At 40.3% G+C, this 15,000-nt stretch overlaps 2 protein-coding genes across 2 annotated transcripts in view; both read left to right on the top strand.

Moving 5' to 3' along the window:
• LOC143285802 (cytochrome P450 1A1-like) overlaps window positions 1–11,671 on the top strand; it is a 26,799-nt gene extending 15,128 nt beyond the window's left edge. The window contains exons 9-10 of the mRNA XM_076593229.1: window positions 2,433–2,828; window positions 10,783–11,671. Of these exons, the coding sequence (XP_076449344.1) occupies window positions 2,433–2,828; window positions 10,783–10,806 (420 nt within the window). The 3' untranslated portion in view covers window positions 10,807–11,671. The remainder of the gene's footprint in view (window positions 1–2,432; window positions 2,829–10,782) is intronic.
• Window positions 11,672–13,710: 2,039 nt separating this feature from the next.
• LOC143285801 (uncharacterized) overlaps window positions 13,711–15,000 on the top strand; it is a 6,715-nt gene continuing 5,425 nt past the window's right edge. The window contains exon 1 of the mRNA XM_076593228.1: window positions 13,711–13,774. The gene's annotated coding sequence lies outside the window, so the exon portion shown is untranslated. The remainder of the gene's footprint in view (window positions 13,775–15,000) is intronic.

Genomic DNA, 15,000 nt, shown 5'->3' with positions numbered 1-15,000 from the left:
TGGGATACAGAATGCAGAGTTACAGAAATCGGAATACCGATTACAGAATGTAGAATGCAGAGCACATAATGCACTATACAGAATGCAGAATGCGGGATGCAGAATACAAAACACAGACTACAGGCAAGAGAACAGAGAATATAGAAAACAGAGTACATAACACAGAATACAGTCCCCAGAGTACAGGACACTAGACACATAGTATACAGAGTAAGAATACACAATACAGAACACAATACAGAGTATTGCAAACAGAATATCGACCAATTAGGTGAATTAATTTTGTGGTGTAAAACCCATTCACGATAAAAAAAAAAAGATAAATGAAAGGAACTGAATGTCTCTGGACTGACACATAAAATTGGTAATTCCACCAAGGTATTTCCACAATTTATGTGTCACATTGACAATAGACGAGAATCGTAGTGATTCAAAATATGCGCATAAAAAGCATGAAAATGTATGAATGTTAACTAAAAGTAAATCAGACACACAAACAGAGACATACAATAATCGTAGCAGACATAAACTGGTTAAATATTAACTTGAATGCAAACCACACATACAGTAATCACTTTCACACACATGCCATAATGACAATAGCTATAATATACTTTAAAATGTTAACTTGAAGGTAACACACACACACACACACACACACACAGATTAATCACAGTCATACACATACAATAATCACAGTAGATGTTAGTCATCAACACATAAAATAGGCTAATCGCAGTCACACACAGTGCAAATAATCACAAGTGAGAAGATCAGGCACAGAACATCACATTTCATACCACAATCAAACATAGAAATGTAATAACAAGAGAGGCAAGTTCTTCAAGTTCCCTGGCATTAATTTCAGAGTAATTTCCCTTTTTTACTGTCTGCACCAAAACGTTTGCAAAATAAATAAAAATTCCATGCTTAGCAAAAGAATTTTCTGTTTGAACAAAAAATGATAATAATGATGCTTAGCAAAAGAATTTTCTGTTTGAACAAAAAATGATAATAATGACTGCTCTTGTTGTTGTGTCAGAATAAGAGGTCAAAGTGCCAAGTTTAGAGAATACAAAAAAATATAAATATAACAGTAAATGCAGTTTGCATATAATTAGGCTTCTTCTTTTTTATATTTTTTTTTGGTACCCATCCCAGAGGAGTAATATTGTATTAAACAAGATGACTGGAAAGAACTGATTTTTTCCCCCTATTTTTATGCCAAATAATTTGGTGTCAACTGACAAAGTATTTGCAGAGAAAATGTCAATGTTAAAGTTTACCACGGACACACACACAGACAACCGAACACCGGGTTAAACCATAGACTCACTTTGTTTACACAAGTGAGTCAAAAATAGTGGGGAGTAGGGAGAGAGTTGTAGGAATTTTACTTATGGGACTATGTTTTTTATTTTATGTAAAGTGTTTCTTTCTGTTATATTTCACTCATTTGATGTGCCTTGAGCATCATTGTATTTTAAAGGAAGGCGCAATGGAAATAACTAAAAAATTCTGTCCTTTTTCTTATCATTATTTATTATTCTTATCATTGTTATTGTTGTTGTTGTCATGTTGTTGTTGTTCCTGTTGTTATTAATTTTTTTCCGCTTTTGTGGGCTGCAACTCCCACATTCACTCATATGTACGATTGGGGTTTAGAGTGTCTGACCGTATTTACCCGTTTTGCCATGTAGGCAACCATACTCCGATTTCGGGGGCTGGGGGTGAGAGGGTTGCCTGTTGGATATGTTCGTGTGTCCATAACCCACCAATGCTGACATGGATGAAGGGATATTCAATGTGTGCGTTTGATCTTCTGCATGCGAGTAAAAACACGAAGAGCGTTCAGTCAACAGCAGGTCTGGCATATCTGTCGACCTGGGAGATCGGAAAAATCACCATCTCTTAACTCACCAGGCGCCGGGATTCGAACTCAGATTGAATGTCCAAAGCTTTAGCCACTCGGCTGTTGCGCCTGTCCTCCTCCTCCACCACCACCACCACCACCACCACCTCCTCCTCCTCCTTCTTCTCATCATCAGCATCATCATGATTACACTCAGTTTCTCATTCTTTTTCTGCTCATTATCATCATCATTATCATCATCATTACCATCATCATCATTATCATCATCATCACGTGCATCACACACGTGCAAATAATCGCAAGTGAGAAGATCAGACACATATTACCTTGCTGTTCTTCTTCTTCTTCCTCGTCCTCATCACTCAGCTCCTTCTTCTGCTGTTGCTGCGGATCATCATCATCATCATCACCACTCTTCCCCTCCTCCTCATCATCACTATTCTTCTTCTTCTTCTTATCATCCTCCTCATTACTCTTCTTCTTCTCCTCTTCCTCCCCCTCCTCCTCACAACAATACGCCATTCAAATAACAACAGAAAATATTCACAATCACACACAGGTGATGCGCCACTCCAACATCTTCCCCCTGGCCTTGCCCCACTCCACCACCCGCGACACCGTCCTGCAAGGCTACCACATCCCGGAGAACACCCTGGTGCTCGTCAACCTCTGGTCCCTCTCCCGCGACCCGGACGTCTTCCAGGACCCTGAACGCTTTCTCCCGGAACGCTTCCTGGACTCGGACGGGGAGGAGGTGAACCGGGACCTCGCGGAGAAGTTCCTGCCCTACAGCGCCGGAAGGAGGCGGTGCCCCGGCGAGCAGCTGGCCAAGATGGAGCTGTTCATCTTCCTGGCGGTGATGGTTCAGCGCTGCCGCTTCACCGTCCCTCCTGAGGGTCCGCAGCCCGTGGTGGACAGCAAGTACGGGCTGACCCTCAAGCCTCAGGACTTTGAGGTGTGCGTGTCGGCTAGAGAGGAGTGTGACTAAAGGAGGGAGGGGTAGTGTGTGGTGTGGGTGTTTGAAAGAACGGGGGGTTTCTTTTCGAAGGGGGAGTGTCTGGTGTAGGGTTCTTGATGTGGACTGACCCTCAAAGCTCTGTGCTTTTAGATGTGTATGTCGCTCAGGGAGGAGTGTGACTAAGGAATGGACGGGTAGTGAGTGGTGTGTGGTGTGGGTGTTTGAAAGAACGAGGTTTTTTTTTTTTTCGAAGGGGAAGTGTCTGCTGTAGGGTTCTTGATGTGGACTGACCCTCAAAGCTCTGAGCTGTTAGAAGTGCATGTCGCCCAAGGAAGAGTGTGACTAGGGAAGGGAGGAGGGAGGGGGTGAGTGGTGTGAGTGTGTAGGTGTTTGAAGGAAAGGGGGTTGCTCTGGGAAGGGGCGGGGGGAGTCTGCTGTAGGTTTTGTTGTGGACTGACTGATGTGCGTGTGTTTCGTCCAGAGAAGAGTGTGACTCAGGAAGGGAGAAGTAGTGAGTGGTGTTGGTGTGGGTGCTTGAAGGAAAAGGGTGGTTTCTTTGAGGAAAGGGGGAGTGTCTGCTGCATGGTTCTTGACTGATCCTCATGGCTCTAAGCTTTCAGGTGTGTGTGTGTGTGTGTGTGTGTGTGTGTGTGTGTGTGTGTGTGTGGCCAAGAGAGGGACTGTGACTAAGGAAGGGAGGAGGGGAGGGGTGAGTGGTGTGGATGTGGATGTTTGAAGGAGAGGGGGTTTCTTTGGGAAGGGAGCAGAGTCTGCTTCGGGGTTCTTGATGTGGACAATGTCGCCCAGAGAAGTGTGTGACAGAGGAATGGAGGGATAGTACGTGTTGGTGATGTGGGTGTTTGAAAGAATAGGGGGCTTGGGGGGACGTGGGCGGGGGGGGGGGGGGGTCTTTTGGAGGGAGCAGATTCTGCTGTGTGGGTTTTGTTGTGAACTGACCCTCAAGGCTTTGGGCTTTTAGATGTGCGTGTCGCCCAGGGAGTGTCACTAAGGAAGTGAGGGAGGTGAGTGGTGTGGGTGTGGATGTTTGAAAGAAGGTGGGGTTTTCTTTGGGAGTGGGGGTGTCTGCTGTAGGGTTCTTGTTGTGGACAGACTCTCAAGCCTCTGGGATTTCAGGTGTGTGTGTGTGGGGTGGGGGGGGGGGGGGAAGGGGGGGGCAAGGAGGGAGTGTGACTAAAAAGAGAGAGGGTGTGGGGTGGGATGGGGTGGAGTGTGTGGGTTGAAAGAAAGGGGTTCTTGAAGGGGAGGGATGGGTAGGGTGTAGGCGAGGAGGAAGGGGGTTTGCTTGTTGGGTCGGTTGTTTGTTGGAAATTATTTTGGTTGTGTATATGTATTGTTTGTTTGTTTGTTGTTGTTGTTGTTGATGCTCTTGACGTGGAAATGGTGGTCGTTGTTAACGCCATTGTTGATGTTATTGTAGTTTTCTCTCTTCTGTGGGGAATCTAGATTAATTGTAGTTTTCTCTCTTCTGTGGGGAATCTAGATTATGGTTGTGGTCGTTGTTATTGTTGTGTAGGATTGTGGAAAGGGTTGTTATTGTCGTTGATGTTTATGTTGTTGTCCCTCTTCTTCTTGTTATTGATGTATCATATTTCATCTTGTTGTTGTTGTTGTTGTTGACGAAGTATCATATTACTCGTCAGTCACAACACATTTCTATGTGAAGTGAGTGGTGCCTTCCCTTACCCACTCCTTTTCGCTCTCTCTGTCTCTCATTGTCAGTGCTCTTGTACGCACTTGTTTACAAAGGACTAACCTATTTCCCCGCGGGTTCTTGTGTTATGTGTGCCTCATGCACGGGCGTGGAACATCGTTTTAACATGTTAATCCCCAAACCCGGATACGTACCAACGTTCAAGGTGTTGGACGAGGGATGGTGGAAGTAATAGCGCTGGTCCTTGATGCGCTCACATCCGTGACCCTCTTTTCCAAACCTGGGCTTCCTTCGTTTATTAGACCACAAGTCCATGATGATGATGATGATGATGTTTGGACTTTCTTCTGTTTGTTGCGGAATAGAATGTAGTAGGAGTAGCAGCAGCAACAGCTGCAGCAGTAGTAGTAGCAGTAGCAGCAGCAGCAGTGATGATGGTATTAGTAATAGGTGCAGCAGTAGCAGTAGTAGTCGTTTTAGTCGTAGTAGTAGTGTTGGTGGTGGTGGTAGTGGTAGTAGTAGTAGTTGTTGTTCCAGTAAACGATTTTAAATTAAGTCACTAAATCTCAAGTGTGCTGGATGATTCAATGTCATATGTACTTAAAGATGTAACATCAAGTATCCTATGATAATGTACGGTCATAATCCTTAAATGGTACAAAATAAGATGTCATAATGACGTAATTTTGATTGTAATTATCCTAAATGCATTGCTTCTTCATATTCTGAATGATGTGATCCAAAGTGTCATGTATCATATTATCTGAAACATCCAGAAGGATGTACTATCATGTCTCGTGTATTATGTAATCTTAACTGTCGTGACTCGTGTAATCTCAAGTCTTTTAAATGATGCAATCATGAGTATCCTAAGTGATGGAATCTCAAAAGTCCTGTGTGATGTATTTTCATTTATTCTGAATGATGTAACCTCAAAGTCCAAAAATGATGTAAATTCGCACGATGTTCTAAATAATGCATTCTTCTTTGTCCTGAATGATGTAAAACTCATGTATTCTTAATAATCCAATTTTGCGTGACTGTCACAAAATGATGTAATCTCGCGTGTTCTTAACAACACAATTTTGCATGTTCCAAACGATGTAACCTCATGTGTTCTGAATAATGTAATCTCAATTTTTATTATGACGGCAATTCTAAATGTCCTGAATGGTGCAATCTCTTTGTCCTAAATGACGTAGCCTGTAGTGTCGACAACAGCGTTATCAAGTTCACGTGCTCAGACTGATGTTACTTGAAGCGGCATGAATTATGTCATTTGTTGCACACTGAATGGGTCAGAGGGTAGAGGCGGGAGCTGAAAGAGAATGAATAGTATAGATACATAGTCCTGCACTCACAACAAACCGGTTACCCTACTGTGTCCTTTCGTATGAAATGCCAGTTGTTGTTTTTTTTCGAAAAAGATAATTTTTTTGGGCGAAAGTTCATCATCTCTTACTGAAGCGTTTCCTATTTCTAACTTTAACTCCCTCCATACGAACGGCGAAAGAGACGACGTTAACAGCGTTTCACCCCAGTTGCCATCATCAAAATATTGCAAGTGGAAGGCTCTTATACTGAAGAGGTGAATGTTGACAAAGAATACTACAATTCTGACGACGGAAGCTAAAGGTTGGGTCATTCAGACACCCACTGGACATCCGAGGGGTCTGTGTAGAGCAGAAGAGAGGACTATCCGTACTGAGTGAGTTAAATGATGTTTTTTTTTTTTAAAAAAGGTCCTGACCGATTCGTTGCTCTTCTTTTCAGAAGGTTATGTCCACTTTCCAACTGCAAAGACATTCCTCCGCATTCGACGCGTGTAATGCACTTGACATCGAACATTGACATTTTACTGCCGGTTTCATAAGATGGTACCCATGTCCGAAATGTTCCACCCGAGAGAATTTTTCAGGTCCTGAAAAAAAATAAAGTACAATACCTTTCATTCGATTGAAGCTGTTACTTTGGCATAAGTAACCCCCCAGCCCTGATTTGGCCCTCTGCGGTGGGCTGGGCTTTAAGCGACAAAGAATGAGTGAATTGAAAGAAACAAGAGGTAAGAAACAAACAAACAAACAAACAAAAAAACAGAAAAGAAAAAGAAAACCCAAAAAAAAGAAAAAAAGAAAAGAAAAAAAGATCGGTGCCACACTGTGACGACGCGCTCTCCCCGGGTAGAAAGCAGCCCGAATTTCAAAAAGAGAAATCCGTTGAGACAAAAACGTAATACAATACAATACAATACAACACAATACAATACAATAGTGATGTGCAGTGCAGTACAGTGCTATGCAGTGCAGTACAGTACAATCCAATGCAATGCTATCCAATAGTGAAGTGCATTGCAGTACAGTACAGTACAGTGCAGTCCAATCCAATACAACAGTGATGTGCATTACAGTACAACGATGTACAGTGCAGTACAGTACAGTACAGTGCAGTCCAATCCAATACAATACAATAGTGATGTGCATTGCAGTACAATGCAGTACAGTACAGTACAGTACAGTACAATCCAATCCAATCCAATACAATACAGTACAATAAGCTTTGGTTTCTAATTGGTATTTTGACCAAACAGAGGTAGCTATCACTAACCTCTATGAAAAGTCTCTCAGTCATACAGTTTAGTTCATGATGTGTCTGTAGTCCCATGCTGTCCCTTGGTGTCAGTTTGTCTGCAAATGATAATAGTGATTAAAACAAATGATGATGCTGATGATAAAGATGATAAAAGAACTGATCGCTCACTCACTCACTCATTCCCTCGACCGCTGGGGTCGTTGGGGGGACATGAGGAAGATGTCATAGCTCGCCACGCCGTTCTGTTGGCAGCTGTCGTGAGGAGATCTGGCATCGTCATTTTGGTCCATTCCTTGACGTTGTCGGACCAGCTCTTTCTCTGCCGTCCCCGTCTGTGCCCTCCCTCTACAGTCCCTTGCAGGATGGTTTTGGAGAGGGTGTTATGTCGTATGACGTGACCAAACCATGCCATCTTCCGTCGTTTGACAGTCGCCAGCAGTGGTTCTTGGGGCCCAACAAGGTTGCTGACCAGGTTCCGCACTGATACTGATTTTCATTTACTGATGTCGGACGACTTTTAGGGACAGAGTTCTCGGATCACAAGTAAAAATAGACAACCTGGATTTTTTCTTTCACGATAAGAACATTATATCCAGTCAGCAATCCCACGAACAAAATATGTTCAGATTTGACCGAACTGTTCTTGTTGTTGGGGAAAATAAACCTGCCGTTATCTGAAAAAAAAACTGTCTTTAATTGTATGCTTTCCTGTCATTTGGATTGCATGAGGTGTGTGTGTGTGTGTGTGTGTGTGTGTGTGTGTGTGTGTGTGTGTGTGTGTGTGTGTGTGAGAGAGGGGGGGGAGAAACACGTGGATACAAATGGATTCATGGATGGTTATTCATGAAAGGGATACACAAAACACACACGCACACACACACACACAGGCACAGACACACACACATTCACACATACACACAAGCACACACACACACATACACTCACACGCACCCACATACACACCTGCACGCGCGCACACACACACACACACACACTCACACTCACACTCACACGCACACACACTTCTATACGTACGCACATGCACACACACGCACACACACACGTACGTACAGACACGCGTACACAGACACACCCATTCACACACGCACACATACGAACGCACACGTGAACACACACACACACACACACACACACACACTAACACACACTAACCCACACACACACACAAACACACACACACACACACACACACACACACTAACACACACACTAACACACATCCACGGAGAGAAAAGAAATGAAAAGACGAAACGAACGAAAATGTGTTAATGAACTTGGGCCATGAGAGAGAGAGTGAGTTATGACGGGTGTCGTAATGCATTCTAGCTTGCGGTTGATATCTCTTTCATCCTTTTAGCCCTGTTACCAGCTGACACAATGCGTACTGTCTGTTGACAAGATCAAAGGGACACAATTGAAGCCATCTATCAACGAGATCTAAAGGGACGTAATTTACGTTTATGTTCGTGATGACAAGAGAGTCACGTAAACCGTCCGCGACTTAATTTGACGAGTTAACCTGTTCGCACACCATATTGTCGTAAATAATGAGGTCAGATACATACGCACGCATTCAAGCACGCACGCACACACACACACACACACACACATTATTTTTCTCACATGTGTGCAGTGTTAAATAACTGTGTCTGATATCAGCTGTAAGAGAACGGAATTTGATTATGACTGCGAATTATTATCAGTGGTTGGCAGCCAAAAGAGAGTCATCAGATCCAAGGTGCATAAGGTGTTTTCTTCAGAACAAAGCATCATTCTGGTTTTAACCATAGAAATACTGATAAGTAACACACACACACACACACACACACACACATACACGACCGCACGTACTCACTCACACAGACAGACAGACAGACAGACAGACACACACACACACACACACACACACACAGAAGTGCATTCACGTTTGCAAAGATAAACACAGACACCCCCACCTCCCACCCTCTCTCTCTTGCCATGCACACACTTAGTCTCACTGTCATCATATTTTTGCCTCATCAACTATCGATTAAGAGAGAGAGAGAGAGAGAGAGAGAGAACACACATTTGAAGGTCATACACACACACGCGCGCGCGCGTGCGCATGCACATGTGTATACACTCCCAAACATAGAGCGAAGCGTGTAAGAAAATTAACGTTAACTTTTTTTCTTTATCTCTCTCTCTCCCTCTCTCTCCCTCTCTCTTTCGTGAATTATGTAAATAAATTTGACTTTGTTTGTTTAACTGAAACTTTTCTTGATTCATCGTTTGAGTATAGTAGAGTTTTCACAGATTGTATAAAGTTTCATGCACCGGCTAAGAAGATATCTTTGCATGGTAGAAATTCAGGAGGTGTGCTGTTGTTAGTAAGAAAGAGTATCGAAAATAGTGTTAAAGAAATAAAGTTGTGTTGTAATAATGCTGTTGCTATAAGGATAGACAAAAAGGTGTTTGACTTGGATAAAGATGTTGTGTTAGTGGCCTGTTATGTTGTCCCAGAAGGAGGACCTATGTACAGAGATCAGGTCATCAAAAATGGTATTTTGATTTTGGAAGAAGCCTTATTGCAAAAATTTGAAAAAGATGAAGTGTACATTATGATAACAGGAGATTTCAATGCTAGAACAGGAAACCAGCAAGCTGAAACTGAAGTGATGACTAATTGCTTTGGTGATATAGAATATGATAACATTTATGGAGAAAATTGTTCACGTTGTTCTAAAGATAATACTACTAATAATTTTGGTAAATCATTATTGGAGTTATGTTTTTTGTTGGATATGACTATTTTAAATGGCTTTTGTTGTGGCGATAAAGAAGGTGAATATACTTTTGTATCAACAAACGGATGTAGCGTAATTGACTATTTTTTGGTTTCTTATGATTTACAATTGAACTTTGATTTGTGTGTCGGTGATTGTGTTGATTCGTGGCATTTACCAGTTGAGGTTACATGGAACAAAAACTACAATTATTCAGGGAATAGAAACCTTAGACAGCAAGGTGAAGAAAAAATTATGTGGTCAGACGAAAATGCTTCTATTTTCAAAAATGAGCTGGAGAGTCTGGAATTTCAAGGTAGTTTACAGAAAGCCTTGGAGTTATTAGATGTGAATGTGAATGAAAGTTTAGACTTGTTTGTTAGTGCTTTATATGGAGCTGCTGCGTGTATGGTGAGAAGAGTAGGAAAAGGAAGAAAGAAGTGTAACGACTGGTTTGATGATGAGTGTGAACTAAAGAAACACGAAGTTAAAAAGTTACTTAAGAGGTTCCAGAGATGTAAAACAGAAAAAGATAAACAAGAAAAAAGAGAAGCGTATGCTTTGTCTCGGAAAGAATATGTTAAATTAAGAAAAAGAAAGGAACAAGAGTTTGTAGAAGCCAGATTAAGAAAACTTAGAGAATCGGTTTGTGATTCTAAGACATTCTGGGCAATATTAAGATCAGTGAATAGAAAAGATTTTGTATATAATGAAATATCCATAGAGCAATGGCACGATCATTTTTTTGGTGTTTTCAATGAATCAGTACATAATGCAGAACAAGAAGAACACATGCAGTTAGAGGACGAGGATAATTATGAACCATTGTTTAATGATCCAATATCTAGTGAAGAGGTTATTGCCGGCATTAGACATTTGAAAACAGGAAAGAGTGCAGGGCCAGATAAAATTGTTGCAGAGATGTTAAAGAATGCAAATACAGACATTATAAGCTTTCTTGTTCAAGTATTCAACCAACTATTTGAAAGTGGTACTTTTCCTTCAGAATGGTCAAAATCCATACTTATCCCAATTCACAAAAAGGGAGATGTCAACAATCCCGACAATTATCGGGGAGTATCGCTTACCAGTATTCTAAGTAAAGTGTACACTTACATATTGAACAAGAGACTAACCAAATGGTCTGAAAAAGAAGAAAAAATAATGGAACAGCAAGCAGGATTTAGAAGTAACTACAGTACAACAGATCACATATTTACATTGTACACACTTGTCCAAAAATACTTACTCAATAACACAAAACTTTATGTTGCTTTCATTGATTTCAGGAAGGCCTTCGATTCCGTGAATCGTAATGTATTATGGCATGTTCTGCGTGAAAGTGGTGTGAATGGCAAATTATACAATGCTCTTAGAGGTGTTTATAAGTCAGTGCTTGCATGCGTACGTGAGAAAGGTATATATTCAGAATATTTTGATTGCCCAAATGGGGTAAAGCAAGGTTGTCTTTTGAGCCCACAAATGTTCTCCTTTTTTATTAACGAATTAGCAACAGAATTGTCGAGAAAAGGAAGACATGGAATTCAATTAATTCCGGGAGCAATCGAGATATTTTTACTGTTATTTGCAGATGACGTTGTTCTTTTGTCTGGAACTGTTAGGGGTTTACAGAACCAATTAAATGCATTGAAAGAAGAAGCAGACTATTTGGGTTTAACAGTGAACATGGATAAAACTAACATTATTGTATTTAGAATGGGTGGACATCTGTCAGTGCACGAAAAATGGCTTTATGGAAATGAGGATGTTAAAGTTATAAATTCATATAAATATTTGGGAATGATATTCTCAACAAAATTAAGCTTAAATTATGCTTGGGAAGAATCTTGCAGGAAAGCAAAGAAAGGTGTTATTGAAATATTGAATTCATTAAAAAAGCTTAAGTCTATTGATTACTGTTTGTTTTGGAAAATGTTCGATACACAGATTGAACCTATACTTACATATGCAGCCGAAGTTTGGGGACTAAAGGTAAATTCACAGATGGAAAAAGTACATACTTATGCAATTAAACGTTTTTTAAATGTGCCAATTCATTCATCCAACACAATGTTATATGGGGAAACGGGCAGATATCCTTTGTATATAAGAACATTTGTAAAATGCATTAAGTATTGGTTGAAATTATTGAAACTTCCACAATCACGTTTACCCAGACAGGCTTACGAGATGATGTTGTTACAAATGGAATTAGGAAAGGAAAACTGGACTTATAGTGTAAAAAAGGTTTTGTCTGAACACGGTTTTGGAATTGTGTGGATGTATCAGGAAGTGGGAAATGAACAGCAGTTTATATCAGAATTTAGAGATAGATTGATTTGTTCTTTTAAGCAAAATTGGCATTCAGATATGGAAAGCAAAGAGAAATATAGTTGGTTTTTCTCATTCAAAAGTATATTTCATACTGAAAAATATCTAACAGTCATCACAGATAAGTGGCACAGGTTAAATTATGCAAGATTTCGGCTACGGACATTTGGTTTCAATGCAAATAAATTGTGGTTTCAACCTGCAGCATCCACAGAATTGCCATGTCCTTTGTGTGCATCTAGTGTAGATGACGAAAAACATTTTTTGTTTCATTGTAAATTATACGATAAAGTAAGAGAAAAATGTACATTTTTTTCATCTCATCTAGCTAAAAGACATGATGTTTTTTCTGTTTTATCGTCTGATGATGAATATATCATACAGTCAGTAGCTAAATTTATCTCAGAAGCACAAAAAATAAGGCATAATCACTATGATCAGAACACACCAGAGTAAATGAGGAGGATATCCATATGTAAATTTTATTTTCTTATGTTAATTTGGTAAGGTAGATAATTGATATATTGAACTATTTCACTCCTAGAATGGGTGGTCGAGTTTGATTGATTAGTTTCTTTGTGTGTGTGTGTGTGTGTGTGTTCCGCTTGCTTAATGTATCGTGAGAGAGTTATATTTAGAGATTTTGTTTGTTTGTTTGTTTGGTGATGAAATGCTGTTAAGCAGAATGTTGCTTTGCATTTAAGAGGATTTAAGAATTAATCCCCGTCACCCCCTTGTCAATAGACCATTACAGGTAATGACAATAAAAATGTCAAAGTGTCAAAGTGTCTCTCTCTCTCTCTCTCTCTCTCTATATATATATATATATATATATATATATATATAGACAGATAGATAGATAGATGCTACTCAGTCCTAGTCCAAAAGCATTTAACAGTCAAACCTATCATGTTAGAAACATACGTGACTGAAACTGCAATCACATGCACGCGTGCTCGCTTGTAGGCTATGTATATGTTTGGAGTCTGCATTGAATCAGTTAAAGTTGACATTGTAAGTCCATAAACCAAAAAGCTCTTTAATCAACACTTGCTGATCTCTCTCCCTGACCTGGTACCACACACCACAACAGTTATCACACTGAATTCCTGAGCAGTACTGCAGTCATCTGCGTTACCAGATTGCAGAATGCAGATGATTGCCCATCTGAAACAAAATCCAGTCTTCCAACTTTCGTTTTCCCCTCTTTTTTTGGCGTAGTATATATTTCAGGAACCAGATTACCAACCACTCTTTGAACCGCATCTTCAAACTCTACTCACAACCACTGTTTGAACCACATCTTCAAACTCTACTCTACTCATAATTATCTGTGTTAATAAGCTCGACAGGTTTTGCTGTCATGAGATTAGTCAGTGCAACAAAAGTGATATTTCTCGCAGCAACGTCAAGTGAACGAACATTAATTAACATGAGTTATAGCTTTCCCGTTCTCTATAAAACTGGAGACAATAGTCAGAGCACACATTGGCTGCTTGTTGCTGGCTCACTGCATGAAGCTGTCCTATTCACTGACTGCACGCAGCTCTACACCTTTCAACATGGTAAGTGGGGTGTTTGTACTGAAATGGCTGCGGTACGTATTCGTGTGGTTATTATTATCATTACTGTTACTACTTACATAGCTTGATTCAGTCTCGCTTTGTCTCAGACTTAAGAGGCTTTTCATTATTTTGAATACACTGTCATTATTTTGAAGACACTGGTTTGTAGAGACAAGATGGTATTCTCCGTCGCCCAGACGAAACGTGAATTTATCCGAGACACCAAAATTTATTCCCATGCACAAATTTTATATGATCGTTAGAAAGCAGTTTATTTGCTCAAGCTTGAATTTTTTTCAGATCTTGAATTTAGTTTTTCATTTTTAGCGATGCGCTAATCTGTCTGAATTACAATAAGGTTGTGTTTATTTGGTTGTGTTAGTAAACACAGAAGACAAGTAGTAATCATCAGTGTTTGATGGTTTTTAGGAAATATAGATCAGTATCTGTAGAACTGTCACTTGTTCAGTAGATATTGTTCAGTTGTGGTTGCACAGACAGGGGGGATTTGCATCAGGCTTTGGATGCTGACAAATGGATCCAAACGCAGATCTGAAACAGAGTGTTTAATTTTCTTTGTTGTTGCTGTTGTTATTGGAAAAAGTCAGATCCTTTTTTTGCGCAAACTTTATACCCATTATGTTAGTAGGAAGACGAAGATCTTTCAGGGACAGCAACCAAAGGATAAAAGAAAAGAAAGAAAAAAGAGAAGAAAAATGTGTAGGCCTTAAAAACCCAAACCAAACCAAAAACAAACAACAACAAAAACCCCAACAACAAAGCAAACACGCATACTCACAAAAAACAACAACAACAACAACAAAACACACCCTGAAGTCTGATTACACGGTCACGAACCTTCCATAAGATAACAGATGATCTGGAATCCAGAATAAATTGTGCGGACCACACGTGATTCGCTGGACACTGAAATCTTGTGAACAGAAAAGAGAACATTGACATTATCTGTCATGCAGACACGGAACATCGGTCTGATCTGACGCTTTAAACTAGAAAAAAAAAAAATGCATTTGACTTTTTTCTTATTGGCGATTTCCGTTTAAAATCTTGGAGGCGCACGGTTTATGATAACACAAATGCATGCAGGTGGATAGAAATGTATATATGAAAAGATATAATCTGCAACCGTGATTGACAGTTGGATTGTAAGCTGCTTTCCTGGAGAAAACAGACATAGATAAGGATAGCCTCTGGTTATATTCTGC

The sequence above is a fragment of the Babylonia areolata genome, chromosome 9 (assembly GCF_041734735.1).
Source record: "Babylonia areolata isolate BAREFJ2019XMU chromosome 9, ASM4173473v1, whole genome shotgun sequence".
Lineage (NCBI taxonomy): Eukaryota > Metazoa > Mollusca > Gastropoda > Neogastropoda > Buccinidae > Babylonia > Babylonia areolata.
The sequence above is the reverse complement of the archived record's forward strand: the minus strand, read 5'-3'. Positions and strand labels throughout refer to the sequence as shown.